This window comes from Elephantulus edwardii, unplaced genomic scaffold (assembly GCF_000299155.1).
Source record: "Elephantulus edwardii isolate Elephantulus edwardi_28Jun2011 unplaced genomic scaffold, EleEdw1.0 scaffold00019, whole genome shotgun sequence".
In the NCBI taxonomy this organism is placed as follows: Eukaryota; Metazoa; Chordata; class Mammalia; order Macroscelidea; family Macroscelididae; genus Elephantulus; species Elephantulus edwardii.
In genome coordinates, this window is record NW_006399769.1 from 14,547,315 (window position 1) to 14,567,975 (window position 20,661).

Below are 20,661 nucleotides of genomic sequence, written 5' to 3' on the forward strand. Positions count from 1 at the left end.
GTGCATATATCTGCTTGGATGTCAGTTATGGTCTCTTCGGGGTATATTCCCAGTAGTGGAACTGCTGGTTCAAATGGTCCTACTCCTCTTTCTATAAGATGCTACTTAGAAGGAATCATTAGGATTAGGATCCACTTTTCTCCAGTATGACATCTTTATGATAACATCTGCAAATAAGATCCTATTTCCCTAATGAAGGTCACTTTCAGAGGTACCTGGGATTAGGACTGAAACATCAAATTCAAGCCATAACAAGATATATATAGATATATATATCTATAGATATATAGGTAGGTAGATAGATAGATAGATATAGATATAGATATATATAGATATATAATGATTTATTTGTAAAGTTTGAATACATTTTTTCCACTAAAGACTGTTCCCATTTTCTTCACACACACGCACCATTGCATCGTCCATCCTCATCCCTCTGCTTGCACCCTCCCCTCTGCCTTGGATCCTCATACTCATTTTACAATAATGGTTTTAGACAATATTTGTCCTTGTGGGACTGAGTTAGTTCATTCAGCATAATGTTCTCCAGTTCCTCCCAAGTTAGGTAGTAATTTACAAAGTAAATTGTTCCTGCGTGCTGTGTAGTATTCCTTGTAAGAATGTACCACCACTTCTCAATCCATTCCTTTGTGGTTGGATATGTGGGCTGTTTCCATGTTCTTGAGATTGTGAATAATGCTGTTATGAACATTGGTGTACAAATTTCCATTTACATAACAAGAGGTCTTGATTCTCACTGGGGGCCCAGAACCATTTTCTAATTAATTACCTGTTCCTCAAGAAACCACACAGGGCTCTGGTGTGGAAACATCCTCAAGAAACCACACAGGGCTCTGGTGTGGAAACACCCATGAGCTTCTGAAATTCGCAAGAAAGGTGACCTTGGAACCGAGGCTATGAGGAAGCAAATCTGTTCTGCAAAGGCAGGAAGCCTAACTCTCTGATGCTTCATCTCCTTATCTCCTCTCTCCTTCAACATTGCTCCACACTCCACAAACCCCTCCACAGGCCACCTTAACTACATGGCCATCTGCCAGCCATGGGAACAGAGCTGGAAAGGTCTGGCATGTCAACACTTCCCCTTCGGTTTAACCGAATCCACACATTCCAATGTCACAAGGAATAAAAAGGGGGGGGGGGGATCTTCAGCTGTTACCTGCTGAAGGAAGTTACTCTTTTCCTTTTTAGAGACGAGCATGTGTGGAATTACGCAGCCCAGAACCAGCTGCTCACTCGTTACTAGGTAAAAGCTTGACATTTTCTGTGGCACCTTTCTTGATTATGTAGGCATATCACAGACCCACAGGCTGATTGCTTTAAAAAATAATGAAATTCTACTCAATTTCCTATTAACCCATTGTGCTCTCCAGGCTGGCTCCCACAGTCTCTGTGTGAGAAGGAGCAGCTCTCCTGTGCAGCCTCCCAAAGCCCCCCAACTCCAACTCACCCCACTTCTGTCCTCACTTGAACTTCCTTTGTCCCGAAAACAGTTTCCCTGCTCCGTGAACTCTCTTTACACCATTACTTTATTTTGAAAAATTCTTTCAGAACTAGCTCATCCCTTGAATCAATGCTGCATTAATCACCTGTGTTATCTCCCCTAGATTACCTTTCACAGTCGGTTTCCTTTCAATTCCAGAGTCCATTTTATTTTAGAAACATGTTGGCAGGATAGCGATTTACTGTAGTTACAGCTGACGCATATAAAGCAGAGGCAGACACTTCGTTGACTTGCATGCAGGAATACAGAGGCTCCCTTACGTTGACCTCGTAATCTCGTTAGCTCATGCGCTGGGAAGTTAGACACCCTGCCAGGGACTGGCTGAGGGATGCTGGACTAATGCTTCGGGTCTACATCTCCGCGAATGTCACCAAGGATGGTGACTCCAGTCGGCTTCCACCTTCCAGGCTGCCTAGAAGTTCTTTCTGTTTTTTGTTTTGTTTGGGTTTTTTAAGGCAATGCATAATAATCAACCTCTCAGAGAAAAAAAAAAAATAAAGTACTCTCCTTGCTACTCAATAAAAAAAAAAATCTTAAGCAACAAAACTTGGAAAGTGTCCTTGTATTGACTCAACCTCAGTTGGCTAAATAAACAACATCCGTTGTTTGCATAATTTAATATGCTATATATCTAAAATCAGTTCACATACACCTTGAGTAAAGAAAATAAAAGTTTATGGAGGTGTTCAAAGCGCTCCATAAACACATGGTCCTTGTCAGCGTCCCTGGGAGGGACATCATTCCTGCGCATCTCCGCTGGGTCAGAGGGATGATTGATCTTGAGGATCGCATTTCCAAACAATCCTGGAGCAAGGATTCAGATTCCTGAGGCCCTGAGTTCCTTCCTGTCTTGTCTTCTAACCGCAAGACTAGGCTGCCTCCTTTTCAGAATAATTAATATTTTTTTTCAAAAGAAAAAAACATCGGAGATGCTTTTGCAGGACAAAGAAGGAGGCCCGCTCCATTTAAATATGAATCTTTGAGCAGCTCTGGTGACATGGGGACTTCTCAAAATGTTCTGGGGTGAGGAATGCCAAGAAGGTAATGAAAACGGCTGTCATACCTTTAGGCTACTGTCGATTACAGGGTCTCGTGAAGGTCAGTCATGTATGGAGATGGTTCCGTGCTCATAAAAATAGGTCTGGCGTTCTTTACAGAATTGCAAAGGGCAGTGTGTGCTTCGATTTGGAAATGGAGCTGCTTGATTAAAGACTGCAGAATGGTTCCCTCTCAAGGGAAGCCATGAGAAAATGGGTAGAATGTGAACCTGTCCTGAGAAATAAGTGCAGAAATGATTAGAGCTGCCTGCTTGGTTCACAGTGGACGTGGATGCCGTGGGGACTCTGGAGTGTCTCTGCTGCTCTTGTCAAGTCATTCCAAACACCTGGTGACCTTCACATGATGAAGTGAAACACCCCCCAGTCCTGCACCCTCCCCCTTACAGGCCGGACCATCAAGATCCACAGCATTTTTAGTGGATGATTTCTGGGAGTGTATTTTTAGGCCTTTTTCCTATTTCATCTCAGTCTGCAAGCTCTGATAAAGCCAGTTGAAGCATCATAGCAACATACAATCCTCCACTGACAGATTGGTGCTGACAGCAGAGGAAGTGGCCAGGATTCGAACCCAGCTCACTCACAGGAAGGTGAGAATTATGTCACTGAGCAACCTTTGACCCTATTATTCATTACTTCATTGTTGTTATAATGTACTGTGGAGTCAACACCTACTCATAGCTGATCCTCTAGTGGGTTTTCAGAGGCAGTAAACTGCATGGGAGATTGACAATCTTTCTTCCATGAAGCAGCTAGTAGATTTGAACCACGAGCCTTTGAGCTGGCAACAGAACTCGTTACCACGAAGCCATCCGAGCTCCCCACTCAGTACCTTAAGGAAAGTTATTAAACTTCCACGAGCCTTCGTTTCTTCACCAATAGTTTCTTCACTTGTCAATGTCAAGTGACAGACTGTAGGTGACTTTGAGAAGCAGAGCTTCTTTCAAACTTTTGTTGATAATATTTAACATTTATAAAAGTTAAGGAAATAAAGAAATTGACAGAAAAGTGTAGGGTGAAGTGCCCTTCTCTTAGGGTCAAATACTTTAAAGCAGAAGGGTGTGTGTGTGTGTGTGTGTGTGTGTGTGTCTATACTCAACATAGAGTTCAGATTTAACCAATGGAAAAACAGGCCTTAGAAGTGGAATGAGAAGTCTTCAACAATCCATTCAGCTACTTGGACTTGTTCTGAGTTATTATGCCTAACCGCTTCCACCAATATGATGAGGCTTGATGTGCTGTACGTGTGAGGAATGTGTCTGAAGCTCCCTGCACCCACGGAGGAATGGTATTCTGTTCAGCCATGGCCAAGTTTCTAAGGCAGGTATTTATGTGTTCATCACAGTCGACTTGACTGACAGGCACAGACATGGAGAGAGAAATACAAGGTGTTTCATGAATCCAGAATGAAAGGCTTTGAGCTTGAGATCAGGCTGTCACCGTGGTAGACTTGTGTGCTCTGGGGAATATCAGGGGAGCCCTGGGGATATTTCTGTCAGGATCTAGGGGAGCCATCACGAGGCTTCTGTGCGCTCTTGGAGAAGGACGTCTTGCTTGGATAAGTAGAGGGTCAGTGAAAACGTGAAGACCATCAACAAAGCGGAGTGACACAGTGACTGCAACAATGGGCTTAAGCAAGCTTATGAGGATGGTGAAGGATAGGGCAGTGTTCTGTTCTCTGGACATAGTGCTGTTATGAATTGGAGCCAACTCAATGATACATAACATGAACAACCAGCCTAAAGGTTTAGGATTTGTTTTTTCTTGCAGTGATGCTGCAAGGAAAAATCCTGGAACATAGGTATGCAAATCTCTGTGTCTCAATTCTATGTTTCTTGGGGTATATTCCCAGCAGTGTAATCGCTGAGTCATAAGGAATTCCTTTGTTCAACTTTTTGAGGAAGGGTTAAACTGCCTGCTAGAGTGTTTATACTATTATACAATTTTACCAGCAGTGCATAAGTGTTCCAATTTCTCCATGTCCTCTCCAACATTTATTACTTGCTGTTCTGTTAAACTTTGCCACTGCTACTGAGGTGAGATAGTATCTCATTGTGGTTTGGGATTTGCATCTTTCTGATTGCCAGTGATTTTGAGCATTTCTTCATGTGTCTGTTGGCCATATGAATGTCTTCCTCTGTGAAAGGTCTTTCCATGTCTTTTGCCCATCTTGTAGTCTTTTCCTTGTGGAGGCCCTGTAGAATTCTGTAAACTTTCGTTATGAGATGTTTGTCTGAGATGGCACTGTCAAATGTTTTTCCCCAGTCTGTAGGTTTTGTTTTCACCTTACTGGGGGAAAGATTTTGAAGCACGAAAGGACTTAACTTTTAGAATATCCCATTACAGAGATTTGTACACCTATATTCATAGCAGTGCTATTTACAGTTGCAAGAAAAGGAAAACAGCCCAAATGTCCATCAACCAACAAAACGATTGCAAAATCATGAAATATTCGCATAATGGAATACTTTGCAGAACTAAGGGGCAACAATTTTGTAAAATACTATAAAACATGGGAAAGTCTAGAGAGCATTATGCTGAGTGAACTAACTCAGTCCTATAAGGACAAATATTATATAAGACCATTATTGTAGAAGGAGTATTTAGGTCCAAGGGGGGCACGGGTGGGAACAGAGGGGGAAGGCTGGGGGAAGTATTTAATCATAATTTGGTGAATGGAGGGGTATGTGTGAAAACAATGTATACAAATTCTGTAAATAAACCAGCAAAAAATGTTTTTAAAAAAATTTAAAAAGAAAAGTAGAAGGATAATAGTAAAATGTGTATAAAAGGCCAAAAGGGTAAGAGGCAGGCAAGGGCACAGCGGGTAGGGAGGGAGAGGAAATCACTAGGATAACAGAGTTTGGTGAGTGGTGAGGGGTGGGTATGAAGGAATTAGGACAGATCCAATGGAGACCTGAAAAGACGGAGTAATCGTAGACATAGATCAATGGTGCTTAATTTTATAAGACACAATGTACATGTGTGATCCTTTGAACCACAATGTGAATGTAGGAAGGGTACATGAATGATGAACAGTGTATATGAATTTTTGCATGCTAAGTAATATAAAATAAAATAGCGTGGAGAGGGGGAAAGGCCTGGAGATATGCTCCTGTGACATTATGACCAAGAAGGCCTCTGACACAGAGTTCTGCTCTCAGGGACCTGAGGTTGTCAGTAGTTAGAATCAACTCAGTGGCAATGGGTTTAGGCTAGATTCGCAAACTCCTCGGTGCTCTCCAGAAAAGAGAATTGTTTAACTAGCAAAGAAAGTGGTCCATCAGGCATGATTTAGGCAAGGGATGGCCCAGGCGTAACATGCCATTTGTTCCTAGTCGCTGCACTATTTTCCCTTTGCCTGCACAGGATTCTTCCTTCACTGCTAATCTGATCAAGCTGGAACTCAAACAGACTCTTCCTTACCTGCCCTGGTATAAACACTGTCTGGGAAACAACCAGAAATCAAGGAGAGATAGGTTAGCAGTCTGATCTACAAAAGTAAAGGAATATTTGGGCCACTGAATCATATTCTCAGACACAGCTCTTCAACCCAGGCTCTATTCAATGAAGAGAAGTGCTTTTATACCTAACAGTGAGTTGATGAATTTAGAGGGTTTTTTCTTTTCTCTTCCCCCCACCCCCAAGTTATTACATCCCCTTTTTTGTTACTAGGAGCACCATGGTTTCCTTAGAAAACTAACTAAAACATTTATTAGTTGTTGTTACGTGCCGCCGAGTTACCTGCGACCCATACCGATGCTATGTACAGCAGCTCTGAACCCTGCCCTGTCCTGAGCCAGTCTCACTAATTCTGACACACCAAGCCCCATTGCCTCAGTCACTGTATCAATTCCTCTCATCCGGGTTCTTTCTCTCCTGTGCTGTCCCTCCACCTTTCCAAGCATGATGTCCTTCTCCAAGGAGACAAAGCTTCAAAATCCTACCATCCAAGGAGAAACTTGGTTTCACCCTCTCCAAGACAGACCTACTTGTTTTCTTGGCAGTCTATGGTATGTTCAAGACTCTTCTCCAGCACCACAATATGAAGGCATCAAATCTTTTGTCATCCTTAGTCATTGTCCAGCTCTTTGAAGTATAACAAGTAATTGCTAATAACATAGCCTGGATTATGTGCACCTTAATCTTAAGACTGACATCGTTGCTTTTCAGCTCTCTGGAGAGGTCCCTGACAGCAGATTTTCCCAATACAAATCATCTTTTGATTTCCTAACTCCTGGTGTTAAGAGTGTTGATTGTGGAGCCGAGCAAGCTGTAATTGTTAACAACCTCAATCTCTTCTACGTTCCATCATGGTGCTGCCAATTGGCCCAGTGGTGAGAATCTTTGTCTTCTTGATGTAAAGCTTCAATCCACATTGAAGGCTACAGTCCTTGTCCTTCTGCAACAAGCACTTTAGGTCCTCTTCAGTTTCAGCAAGCAAGGTTGTGTCATCTGCAAAACGTAGGTTATTGATGAGTCTACCTCCAATCCTGATGCCACATTACTCCTCATAAAGCCCTGCTTCCCAAATAATCTATTCTGCATATAGATTGAAAAGGTATGGAAACCAGATGCATCCCTGCCACACTCCTTTCCTGATATTGAGCCATGCAGTGTTTCCTTGCACTGTTCTGAGAACTGCTTCCTAGACCAAGTATAGGTTTTGTATTTATTTAGGAGTCATTTATATTAAGATTCTTTCCTTATTTTGCATCTTCCAATTTACCAGCAAGTCTCATCAATTCCACCCCTAACATGTATCTACCCACTTTGATACATCTCCACTGTCATCATCTTGGTTCAGGCTGCCATCATGTCTCCTAAATTCCTGCAACATGCTTCATCCCCTGGCTTCTTAGCCTACAGTCATGATCTCCTCCAGTTTATTCTCCATCTAGCAATGGGTTGATATTTTTAAAGTGCCAATCAGATTACATTATCGTCCTTCTTGAAATCCCTTAATTGCTTTGTCTCAGAAACCTAATCACTAACTCATAGCTGCATGTCCACTAGGTTTCTGAAGCTGTAACCCCCATGGGGGAAGGAGATTGTCTATATTTCTCCCTTGGAGCTGTTAGTGGATTTGACAGAGAGGCTCGTTCTAAGAGCGTTAGCAGTGCCGTGCCCTATGGACTAAGACACCAGAGCTCCGTGTAGAGCCAGAACAAAACCCAGACCCTTCACGGTTCCTAAGACTCTGCCTATGTGTGCAACTTTGTCTGCACCACCCACTACTCTCCACTGCAGCCACCCTCTCTCCTCTCACTTCCCATCTGCAAAACAGTCACCTCAGAGAGGACAATGTGCAGCCTGGCACTCTACATCAAACCAGCAGTAAATATTTACAGTGAATGCCAAAGGGGAGAGAAAAAGAAAAAATAAAAGCAAAAAAGCGTTTCTTTTATAGTCAATCAGTTCTCTTTTTCCTTCTGTGAGCACAGACAGATATTCCTGATGGTGGTGATTGTTGTTGTTGTTGTGTGCCGTCAAGTAGGAACCAATTCATAGCTGAACTTCTAGTGGGTTTTCAGAGGCAGTAAATCACATAAGACAAGATTGCCCATCTGTTTCCCATGGAGCAGCTGGTGGATTCAAGATGCATTCCTTTGGGATGAGCATAACCCCTTACCCACTAGGCCACTCAAATTCCTTCCTTTTCAAATAATCAGTGAGAAATCTGGCAGTGGTTGCCCAAGGGAGAGGGACTGTATCCAACAGGCCAATCCCCAGGAAGAAGAGAGTTTCTTGTGAGCAGCTGGGTGCCCTAAGCCTCCTCAGGTATTTGGGCCTGTCCCACGGCAAGAACTTTTTAACAAGGACAGGACTCCTATGAGAAATGGAGATTCAAAGTAAAAAGGTTCTTGGTCAGTGTAGACAATTCGCCTTCGGAGGACACCGTCTCTGAAGTTTTCATTTCAGAATTCCAATTAGAGATTTAAAACATACTGCACATAAATGGGAAGGCTTTAAATTGAGGTGTAGAACCATATTGAGGTTACTAACTTAATAATGTTGAGCCATTAAATAAATGTTCCATACACTTAGTTTATAACACATTTCAAGTTATGTCTGGGTTAGTTTGGGTTAATAGTCCCTTTAATTATTCCAGTGAGACTTACTTGCCTGCCAAGTTATATTCTCATTCCATTTAGCCTCCTCACACTACTGTATATTTTTATGGGGTCCTTGAAATTGGTGCTATGGGAGTAAGTTCTGTCCATGGAAGATGAGAGTTTATCTCCGTGGCTCTGAATTCATTTATTCCACAGCTATTTAAGGGTACCTACTGTGTGCTCTTAAACAGAAGCCCCTCAACAAGATGACTCAACCCAGCAGCTCCGGCAATGGGCTTGACCCTGGATGAGATGTAAGGATGGCACAGAGTGCAAGAGTGTGGTCTGACCTGCTCATAGGGTCACTATGAGATGTAGGGGACTCCATGACGCCTCACAACTGTGTACCAGACACTTGGACAAGATTGTGTCCATTTTGGGAGAGCCTGTGAACCATTTGTATGTGCCACATAACTGGTCAGGGAACAAGGGAAAGAAGTGTAGTACATTTGGAAATTTTTAAAAAAGGAATGAAACGGTTAAGCATTAGGCTACTAAGGTTGCTATGCACCATCAATTCACCTGTGACTCCTAGTGACCCTCTGTACCTCTGATGCCTGCCCTGTCCTGAGCCGGTCTCAATGACTCTGACACATCTACCTCCATTGCCCAAGTTATTGTATCAATTCATCTCATCCAGGGTCATCCTCTCCTGTGCTGAACCTCCACCCTTCTGAGCATGATGTCCTTCTCCAAAAATCGGCCACTCCTGGTCACATGCCCAAAATACGTGAGGTGGAGCTTCAAAATCCTAGCCTCCAAGGAGAAATTCGGTTTCACACTCTCCAAGACAGACCTATTTGTTTTCTTGGCAGTCCCTGCTATGATCAATAATCTTCTCCAACACCACAACTCAAAGGTATCAATTCTTTTTTTCTGTCACCTTTAGTCATTGTACAGCTCTCTGATGCATAGCAAGTAATTGAAAAGATCATGGCCTGAATCAAGTGCTCTAGACTAACACTGTTGCTTCTCAAGTCCTCTGGAGAGGTCCCTGACAGCAGATTTTCTCAGAGCGATATGTATTTTGGTTTACTGATTGCTGGTGCCAAGAGTGTTGATTGTGGAGCCACGCAAGTTGTAACTTGTAACAACCTCAATCTCCTCTCCATTCATCTGCTGTTAAGTCCATTCAATTGGCCCAGTGGTGAGAATCTTTGTTTTCTTTCTTGAGCTTCAATCCATATTGAAGACGATAGAACTTGACCTTCTGCAGCAAGCGCTTCAGGTCCTCCTCAGTTTCAGCAAAGCAGGGTTCTGTCATCTGCATAACTAGGTTACTAGCCAAAAGTAAAGGCTAGTGAGTTGATCTCATCAGCAGCTCAACAGGAGAAAAGGCCTGGCAACCTGCTACTCTAAAGATACCGCCTATAGCACCCTGGGCAGCTCTGTCCTCTAGGGCGGCTGTGAATTAGAACAGATTCGAGAGAGCACACCACCACCACACTTGAAAAAGCCAGTGCATCAGGCAGAGGAGGATGGTGTGGTCACCTGAGGCAGTGCCCTGGGCATTGACACACACTTCCATCAGGTGGTTGTTATGGACCCTGAGTCAGCGCTGACTCGTAGTTGACCCTCCAGTGGGTCTTCAGAGGCTGTAAGTCACACGAGAGTGCTCTTTCTTCTCTCGAGGAGCAGCTGGTGAGTTCAAGCCATGTGCCTTTGGGTTGGCAGTGTGGTTCCTCACCACTAGGCCACCAGAGCTCCATCTGGTAGTTTACTTGAATTGGCGTGCCTGCCTTGATGTGTCTGGTTCTCCTGCATCCTGCTTCCACGTCAGCCTCTCTGAGCTCAGGCAACTAAGGCTGACCTGCTCTGTTGTTAGTTACCTTCAAGTCCACTTTGACTCATGGCAACCTTCTGTGTAACACAATGAAATACTGCCCAGGTCTGTGCCATGTTCCTGATTATTGGTACATTTGAGTCCTTTGCATGGCTTACCGCATCAATTCATATCATTGAGGCTTTTTGTAGGCCCTTCTCCCAACCAACCACGAGGTCTTTTTCTAGTAAGGGGTCTGTCCTGATGAAGTGGGGCTGAAGGAACTGGGGCAGTCCCACTACCCTCCCTCGAAGGAGCATCCTGGCTGTACTTATTCTCAGACTGATACATTCATTCTTCCGGCAGCTGCAGGTATGTTCAGTATTCTCTACCAACGCCACTATTCTAATGTGTTCTAATGTGACTTTTGTCATGCTCGGATTTAATATTCCTCATTTGAAATTTAAATCTGAGCATGACAATCTCCCCACCCCACACCGAAAGTTAATAACAATCTCCCCATCTGACACCAAAAGTTAATAATGTAGGCTTTTTATTTTGCAAGGATAAATTCAATAATGAGTCATGATATGAAGTGAAATGCGCAACCAATAGAAGCGAATTCAAAAGCAGCTTATTTTAGCAACCGTGTGGATTATGTTAATCCTGGAATTATGAAATCATTGAAGTCCCGGAAGGGTGATTTAAACCTTTTACTTGTACTTTACTGCATTTTACTGGACTGTAAGTTTCACAGGAGGTGGCCATGAATTGGAATCGACTGTAGCAATGGGCTTAGGCTGCTTCAAGGGCAGAAATGTCTGTTTTGTTTCATTGACTGGCATAAAGCAGGTATTCAGTAAATATTTGTCGAATTATATAATGAGTATTCACAGGGGGATTATAGCCTATAGTGGCTTCCATATTGTGGACTTCTGACTATCTGTGGTCCTCCAGAGGAGGAGAGATCAGGCTTCTTCCAGAAGGGCCCTGGTAGTTCTAATACAGCAAATTAATTCAAGGAAAGGGAAACAATAGTCCTGAGATGCTGAGGACGAGGCTGTTCATAGAAATCATTCTCGTGACTTGCCAGGGTTTGGGGTAAATGTGTGAGTGTGTTTGCTGGAAGAGGTAAATGTTGTCTACATATAGCAGTTAGACAGGATTCTCAGTCTGTAATCCCTCGTGGTTAGGAAATACATATTTAAACATTTTCCTGTGAATCTACTTACTTTATGTTTTGTGCTTAGAGTCTTATCTTGCAGGCCCTGAGGAATTTGCTGTCAGCCATGACTAGGGACACACACACACACACACACACACACACACACACACACACACTTGTGCCAAAGGCCTTGGGCCTCTCAAAGGTCACACTGGTTCCCACAGGGAACCTCACTCTTGTAAGGCATGGCCTTTTCCAGCTCATTGGTTTTGCTGCTTTGGAACTATAATTGGGGCATGAGAGCCACTGGAACCAGGGTCCCAGAATTCATAGCCACCGTGAGGTCCCAATACCATTCAGAGCAAAATCGGGCCTTGCTAACAACATGTTCTCTGTCCTGGCGTCTGTAACCGGGCCACCTTTGAGCACTTCTAGGCTGTGGCATCCCTCCTAGGCATTCTCTGACTGACTTCAATGAGCTCAGCTACTTCTGCTTTATCCCTGAGGCAAACAGAGGCAGAAGTCTGGCTGCATGCCTGCAACTAGGACGCAGGCAGAGAGGAGAACAAACAAATTATCACAATAAATTACTCTGCCCCTACAATATTTTACAGCCTTTCTAACACCCTTTGTTCATTCACAAACCAATTAAGAGAATATCCTTAAGAGAAGTCCAGGGACTAGGGGCCAAATGCTGGCAACATTGGGCTTTTTCTTCAGTGACAACAAATAGCAAACAAGGCAACTTGGGGCATCACTCCTTGCTCAGCACTGGCTTTGGTTGGAAGGCAGGGGAGGCTCCATTGTTGCCAGCAGGCGTTTGAATCCTAATGGCTTCTGGACAAATCTTTTCTGGTGTGTGAACCCTTCAACCTTCTGTCACTGTGAGGCTTTCTTCCATTCTCACCTCAAACCCCTGAGAAACTTCTCTGAGACTTCAAAAGTCTCTCACTCAGACACTGCTTCAGTGGCTGGAATATAAATGTGTGAGAGTCTTGACATCTTCCGTGGGGAATCTTTAAAGAAGACTTCAAAGAAAGAGCTCTCCTGCTTTGAGAATTTCCCACATAAGTAATAAATGAAAATAATTGCCCCTTTTTATGTCTCTGTGATCTCGTCCAGAGGGACTGGCTTATTAAATGGGCCTGTGAGACTGACAGGAGCACCCCCCCGCCCCAGTCTCGGCCATGCCGCACCCACAGGGTGAAAGCGGGGCATCCAGCTGTCTCAGCTCCCAAAGAGCCCCACCTGACAACATGTGGACCCGGTCACTGGGCAATCAGCCTGTCGTTAGCGCTCATTATCATTATCCTCTTTCATAATCAATTTTTTTATAAAGAAAAAAAATGTACCTTCACTAAGTGAAAATCTGAAAATGTCTTTCTTCTGGATGCGGTATTTATAAAGCCTCTTTATCACACTCACAGAACAGAGGATAATGTTGGAGTTAAGAGAGAAAGTTTAGAGGGCAGCTAGTGCCACCCCTTCATTTAAAGATAAAGGGACCTGGGACAATTTTCACTTTTGTGCTATACACACTCACAGGAAAACTACCCCACTGCCTTCAAGTGGTTTCTGACTCATTGTGGCCCTTTAAAACAAAGTAGAACTACCCCAAGCAAGTCAATCCATGGGAGGTAGCCTCCAGGTCAGCTTTCGAGTACCTTAACCACGGCAGCACCAGGGCCTTGTTCATAGGCATAAGATTGAAAAGGGGGAAATGAAGCCAATGTTTCAAGTCTTTTTCTATCATGAGTGGCCGGATGTTGAAGTAATTTTCTTTCTTTTTTGGAAAGCTCTCTTCTATGCTCAAGGTACAAAGTGAGAAGCTGTAGTGCTACGGTTAGGTCTGTGGCTGAGTTTCCTTAACAACAAAATCAGTATCTCTCTCCTAGAGTTTATGAGAGAATGAAAAGAAATAGTATTTCGGAAAAACTTAGTCCAGTTGCCAACACGCTTCTGTCGCTGTTGTTAGCTGGCGTCTAGTTGTTGGTCCCCATTGTTTCTGGGAAGAAAGGATGATGAAGCTTGGTTTCTCACACTCTGGACATGTAGCAAGGCGAGGCTGTTCCTTGGAATGGGCATCATGCTTGGAAAGATGGAGGGTCAGCAAAGGAGAGAAGGACCCGCAATGAGATGGATTGACACAGTGACTTCAGCAATGTGTGCTTGTGTCTCAGAGATGATGAGGACGGTACAGGATAGGGCAGGGTTCAGAATGGCTGTTCATAGGGTCACTATGAGTCATATTCAATTGATAACATCTAACAACAACAGGCACTGCCCAGATTGTCCTGCACACTTTTCCACTGTGATCTACAGTGTTTTCTTTGGCTAGTCTTTGGATGTGAATTTCCAGGCTTCTCCTCCTGGTCCATCTTAGTCTGGAAGCACCGCTAACAGCTACTCAGCATCATAGCAACACTCATGTCCCAATGATGGACAGGTAGTAGCTCCTCACAAGGTGCATGGGCTGGAATCCAAATTACACCAAATCACCCACCACTGCTCTTCCTGGCACATAAAAAGCCAAACCAAATAAACCCCTTGCCATCAAGTCAATACCCTAGTTCTAGTGGAACTTCCCCATAGGTTTCTAAGACTATATAGTCTTTATAGTAAGAGATTGCCACACTCTTCTCCCAAAGAGCTCAGTGAGCTCAGACCATTCGGTTACCAACCAAGCATGTTGCCAATGCACCACCATGGCTCCTCTTCTGGCACACAGGAAATGCCGAATAGGTGTTGGCTACTAAGAAAATAAGAAGGAGCCCCAGTGGCCTGGTTAGTTATGTGTTGTAATGCTTAACTAAAAGGTCAGGGGTTCAAATCCACCATCCACTCTGCATGGGAAAATGGGCAGTTTTCTCCCATCAAGCCTTAGAAATCCAGGTCACTATGGGTTAAAACCAACTTGATGTCTATGAAACTAAGGCAATAAGCACAGCTCTAATTACCCCAACTATAGCTCTCAACCCTGACTGCACACCAGAATGATCTAGCAAGTTTTTCTCAAAAGTACTCAAGCCCAGACCCAGCTGCAGATTCTGAGTTAATTGGTGTGGGGTTGGCCCAGCTCAGGCATTGCTGGAGAACTTCCCGGGCAAATCTAATGCACAGCCAAGATTGAAACCACAGGCCAGGAGGTCTAGGGACAAGGCCAGGGACCATGTACCCTTATCACTGCATACACACCACACTGTTGTTGTTTGAATGGGCCCCAACTCCAAGCAACTCTATGAACAACAGAAGAACACCCTGCCTGATCCTGTGCCATGCCCACCATCTGTCACTGAGCCTATTGTTACAGTCACCACCTCACTCCATCTCGTTGAGGGGCTTCCTCTTTTTCACCGCCCCTCCACTTTTCCAAGCATGGTGTCCTTCTCCAGGCATAGTCTCATTATACCAGGCAGATGGTAAAAAATGGGGGGAAGGGGGAAAGAGAGAGAAAAGAAAATTTACAATGTCATAGTCAAGTTTAAGGAGGAGACAACTATGGTGTGGTGTGGTGTGGTGTTGTGTTTTGAGACGAATTTGTAAATCCTGGTGCGAGACCGTGCCTGTTGGAGGTTGCTGCTTTGAGGAGATCTTTGGGGTGAAGCCACTGTCACTGTGTCTGACCAGGAGGCAAAACCTTTAACTGAGGACTTGGGGGACAAGGAAGAAGGAGAATACATCAAACTCAAAGTCATTGAACAGACAAGATAGCCGTGAGATTCACTTCAAGGTGAAAAAGACAACACACTTCAAGAAACTCAAAGAATCATACTGTCAAAGATGGGATGTGGGAAATAAACTAGTATAAGAATAATGATAATAATAAAAAATATTTAAAAAAAAGATGGGATGTGGGTTGGGGGTTCTAATGAATTGACTTGGATTCTCTTGAAGGTCAGAAGATTATTGATAATTACATTCCAAAAGAACTGGGAATGGAGGAAGAAAATGTAATTAAAATTTGTCAGAAACAAACATGGGGTCATTCAACAATTTAGATATACTTTAATAATTTTTCTCCCTTTTCTCTTAAGCAGGAGTACCATCCACTTCTGAAATAGCTTGCCTCCAGAAACTCTATGAACTTGGAGAAATAATTAAAGTTATACAAGTATTCAGGTCTTTCATTCACAAGGTCACTATGAGTCGTCTACAACTTAACAACAACAACAACAACAACTTCAGCAACTTAATCAGTTTTTTATTTTTAATACTAGTTATTTTGTAATGTGGTGTTCAAAAAAGAATGGAAAACTAGCACCTACCTTCAAAAAAATCTGGTATTTTGAATTCTAGTTTTCATTCATAGGGTCACTATGAGTTGCCTACAAATTGATGGCATTTAACAACAACAAGTAGAGAGAGCTCAGTTGGCATAAGGGACAGAAACTTATGCTACCAAGCCAAAGGTGGGTGATTTTAATCTATGTCTCTCAGGCCTGCTTTTAATCGTTTTTGGTCAAACATTCTTCTAAGTGGTATAGCACTTGTCTGTAGATTTGCTGTACAGGGTAACTTGTGGTTGCTGTGATGCTAAACACCATGACACTGATGTATCAAATATGATAATGGTCACCCATGGTGGACAGTGTTTGGTGGAGCTCCTGATTAAAACAGGCTTAGAAGCAAGAGTGGCATCCATTTCTAAAATAGCTTGCCCCTGGAAACCCTATGAACTTGGAGAAATGAAGAAAGTTATACAAGTGTTCGGTACTTCCATTCATAGGGTCGATAAGAGTCGCCTACAACTCGATGGCATTTAACAACAACAACACCAACAACAACAGTGCTTTTTTGGCACCAGCAGCCAGGAAATTAAGACATATTGTGATGGGAAAGTCTACTGTTAGGAACCTCTCCAAAGTACTGAAGAGCAATGGTGTCTCTCTGGAGACTAAGGTGTGTCTGATACAGGCCATGGTCTTCGCAATCACTGGCTATGCATCAGAGAGTTGTACAATGACTAGGGAGGATAGAAGGAGAATTGATGCCTTTGAGCTATGGTGTTGGAAGAGTATTGAATATACCACGGACTGCTAGGAGAACAAACAGGTTCATCCTGGAGAGGGTTAAACCAGACTGCTCCTTGGAGACAAAGATACTGAAGCTTTGTCTGACATACTTTGGACATGTTGCAAGGAGGGACTGGTCCTTGGAGAAGGACATCATGCTTGGGAGTGTGGAGGGACAACGCAGGAGAGGAAGACCCTCTATGAGGTGGATTGATTCAGTGACTGGAGTAGTGGGGGTAAGTGTGTTGGAGACAGTGAGATTGGCACAGGACAGAGCAGGGTTTAGGGTGTTGTACATAGGGTCGCTGAGTCACAGGCAACATGAGGGCACATAACAACAAGAGTGCTCATTATTTATTACTGTTTGTTTTAATTGTGTTGAGTTTTGGTGAGTAAACCTCAGCCCCCTTCATATTGCCCTCTTCTTCTTAAAAAATTGCTTGTGTGCACAGCAAGGTCACCTTTTCCAGGACTGTGCATTTTCGAGCTTGCAGGGTAAATAAGATCAACCAATGCCAAGTGTTCTTAATGGCTATCCAATTACTTGGCCTGAAGTTCTAATACATGATTGCTTCACTATGCCTTTCAGTGGGAGATGGAAGTTTTTCGGAGAACTCAACTGTGGAAAAATTATTTTTATTAACTTATGTGAGGGTCTGGACCAAAAGAAGAGGACTATCAGGCTGGGGTCACGATGACATATGGTGAGAGTAATGACGAACTCCAGAGATGGCTTCAAGAAAGAGCCACCACATTTTAACATTAAAATTCTTGTCAAAAGATCTCAGAAAAGTCCTCAATTTCACTGGCAGTAAATTATTCACACAGACGTGTGTACACCTATATACTGCTCTCTTTTGCTTTTATTTGTATTCTTTTGTCAGGCATATGGGTTTTAAATGGACCTTTTTTGTACCAGCTTCTTTAAAATAAACAAAATATTTGTAAAAAAAAGAAAAGGAGACAACTACGTCTTTTATTAGCAAGTATGCAGATACTACATGAGACCCTTGTAAATAACCTAAATGAAGTCACTAGTAAATGCGATTAAGAGTCTTATTAAAACAACGGATTCCTTTTATGTCAGTAGAGCTAAAGGACTCTGGTGGGTGGCTTTGCCCATAGCAAGTCATGCTGCTGACCAAAAGGCCACTCACATTTATCTCCGGCTGTTCTAATACACCAGCAGCTCTAAGGGAGGACGTTGAGCAGTCTCCTCCCATTGCCACTTACAGTCTGAGACACCTGAGGGAGGAGGGTCATGTGAGGTGAGGGAACCCAAGATGGCAGCAATGAGTTTGGCTGGTGTATAAGTCGGGAGACCTGTGGACACAGCTGAGCGACGCAGGAAGACTCACTCAGAATAACAAGGAGGCAGTCATTTAATGCAGAAACCCCGTTAACATAAAGAGAAAGGTGGAACGGCAGACAGGTCTTCAAACAATACTGCATAGTATCACTGAATAGCTCTTCGACACGGTTGATCTGTGTAACCTTGTGAGTCTGAGTCCAGTACAAAGACAGAGAAGAGACTTCAATTAAAAAATAATAATAATAAGGCAACAGAAGAAGAATCTTCCTGTGACGAGCAACAGCCACAAATAATGCACAAGGATGTGGTGCTGATGCAACAGGACACCGTCAGGACAAGTTCTGAAGATGTTGCATTGAAATTTAACAAGCATGGTACAAAGACAAGAAAATCATACTCTCTTTAGAATGAATCATTCTGCAAACAGAAATGACTCTCAGGTGACTGGTATATACAATCATTCTGAAATGAATGGAAACCACACTGAGTTTCCCTTTGCTAAGCTTAGAAGTGTTCCGTGGCACTGCTCCCCACTTCACACAGAGCATTGTCATTAAAGCACTTTAATCCACAGTATTCACGTCCCTAGGAAGGTTGAGAGGTTTTGCATGATTTTCAATCAGTCATCCAGGAAGGGTTGGCAGGCAACAGGTTGGAATGTTTTGATCACTTTGTGCTTGGAATCCTGACTTGAGTTCTGGCCCCTTCCCTCGGGAGCCTCTGGCTGGGCATCTCAGCAGTGAACTTGACCGCAGACAGTCATACCGTGGAGTCCCGGCCAGACTTTAGATGCGCGATCTTGGTCCGGCTAATAAACGGGTAAGCGATGCAGAGACCTCCGGCTGTCACAATAAAGCCCAAACTGCACCAGGCGCAAAAGATTGACCAGCTGTAGCCATGTTCCACATCATCAGGCAGGCTATAAATTAGCTTCGGGAGCCGGTTCAGATCATAGGAGATACTGGCAGCATACGTGCACAGGGAAATGGTACAAAATATGCCTATAAATAATATAAAGAGAACAGAATGATTGGTTACAATGTTGCCAGCTGCAAGGCAAATGCCAGATTGGCCTTTGTGAACACCAGATGAGCCAATAACTTTATCATTCCCATTACATAAAATTCTATAAGTCTTTTACCTAAATTAACTCAGAAAATATTGGCAACTTCTAATACCAAATATTATACTAGATCCTAGAATGATAAAGCTTTAAGATGGAAAATCTCAATAGCCCATTGCTGTGGATTCTGACACATAACTGCATTAAAACAAAAATAAATTCTATAGCCACTAACTATGAGAATATAACTAAGTATCCTATAGGGTTTTAAAAACTATTTTATAGGATCACACTGGTGGGTTTATGGAGCAGCTGATGGGTTCAAACCACTGACCTTTGGCCTAGCTGCCAAGCACTTAACCACTCTGCCACCAGGGCTCCTTATGAAAAAGACAGATGTAGAAATACTGGTACCTTTAATTATTCTGAATTCTCTTACTGGAGTAGTATTTTTATTTGGTTATAGACTTTATTTTTGTTTTGCATTCTTAAAATCAGTGTTTATGGTGCCAGCAAGTTAATTCTGGCTCCCAGTGATTCCATGTGATGGAGAATTGCCTCATGATGACTTTGGAGGCTGTAACTTATGCAAGTGGATCCACAAGTATTTCTCCCACAAAGCCACTGAGTGAGTTCAAACGACTAACCTTTTAGCATCTGTGCTTTTAAGTGCTGCTCCCCTGTGGCTTTTTTAGAACAATGATAAAGAATTTTAAAGGATAAAGTTTCCTATAATAATTCAAGTCTCTTACGAACTAGTTTTCTTTTCTCGCTGGGCGTTATCATGGTATTTAATATGTCTGTCTAACCCTGGTGCAAACCCATAAGTACTGCAGAATAAAGGCCTGGTGATCTACTTTCATAAAGTTACCACCTCAAAAGCACCTTGGAGCACAGCTCCACCACAAAGCCACAGGCTGGCTGCTAGTGGGAGACCGTGTGATGGCAACTGGGCTTATAAATGTTTTAAGTGAGTTTTTACAAATGACAAGATCTATTTTGAAGTTACAGAGACTGACTTGTATTAAACCTTCAAATTGTTTTTTTAAACAGTGTAAATTAAGCTTAGGAGTTTGAGATTGAAAAAACAGTTAAGAAAGAAGCCACATATTTCAACCACTTTGAAGGAAGGCCATTTAAATTTTACTTTGAATGCCAACACACACAACTACAATTGTCTTTCCAGAACTGAAAATCAGAACTCTGAGGCAAATGTTGAATGAGTCCCAAACACAGGATTCTGAGCGACTCACATGACGCTCCAAGCAGGGAGCAGATCTACTCCTCGTCACCACCCCGCAAGGACGCTCTTTCTAGATAGACCAGGGATAGAAAGAGGTAGCGGCTGGGCTGAAAGACAGTGGTGGAAATAGAAACTGGTACACAATCCAGCATCAGAAGCTGCACTTGTGTCCCGAGTCCCACACGAGTCCCACACAGAAATCATATCCCTTCCTCAAACTGGGGTCGGTCACGAGAACAATGTGCTGCAAGATTTCTTTGGTATCTTTAGCAATTGTCTGTAGATCTCCATAGGAACCAGGAAGCAGACACAGATTTAGGTTCTGGGTAGAAAGGACTGACAGTAGCAAGTTTCACATTGAATCAATCAATCTCTCTCTCTCTCTCTCTCTCTCTCTCTCTCTCTCTCTCT

At 43.1% G+C, this 20,661-nt stretch overlaps 1 protein-coding gene and 1 pseudogene across 1 annotated transcript in view; one reads left to right on the forward strand and one right to left on the reverse strand.

Moving 5' to 3' along the window:
- The first annotated feature begins 1,807 nt into the window (after positions 1–1,807).
- Positions 1,808–15,618, forward strand: LOC102862211 (annotated as a pseudogene).
- A 2,378-nt stretch (positions 15,619–17,996) lies between these two features.
- Positions 17,997–20,661, reverse strand: part of LOC102866956 (transmembrane protein 178A-like) — a 98,056-nt gene continuing 95,391 nt past the window's right edge. Inside the window, exon 4 of the mRNA XM_006882332.1 lies at positions 17,997–18,945. Coding sequence (XP_006882394.1) covers positions 18,704–18,945 — 242 coding nt within the window. The 3' untranslated portion in view covers positions 17,997–18,703. The remainder of the gene's footprint in view (positions 18,946–20,661) is intronic.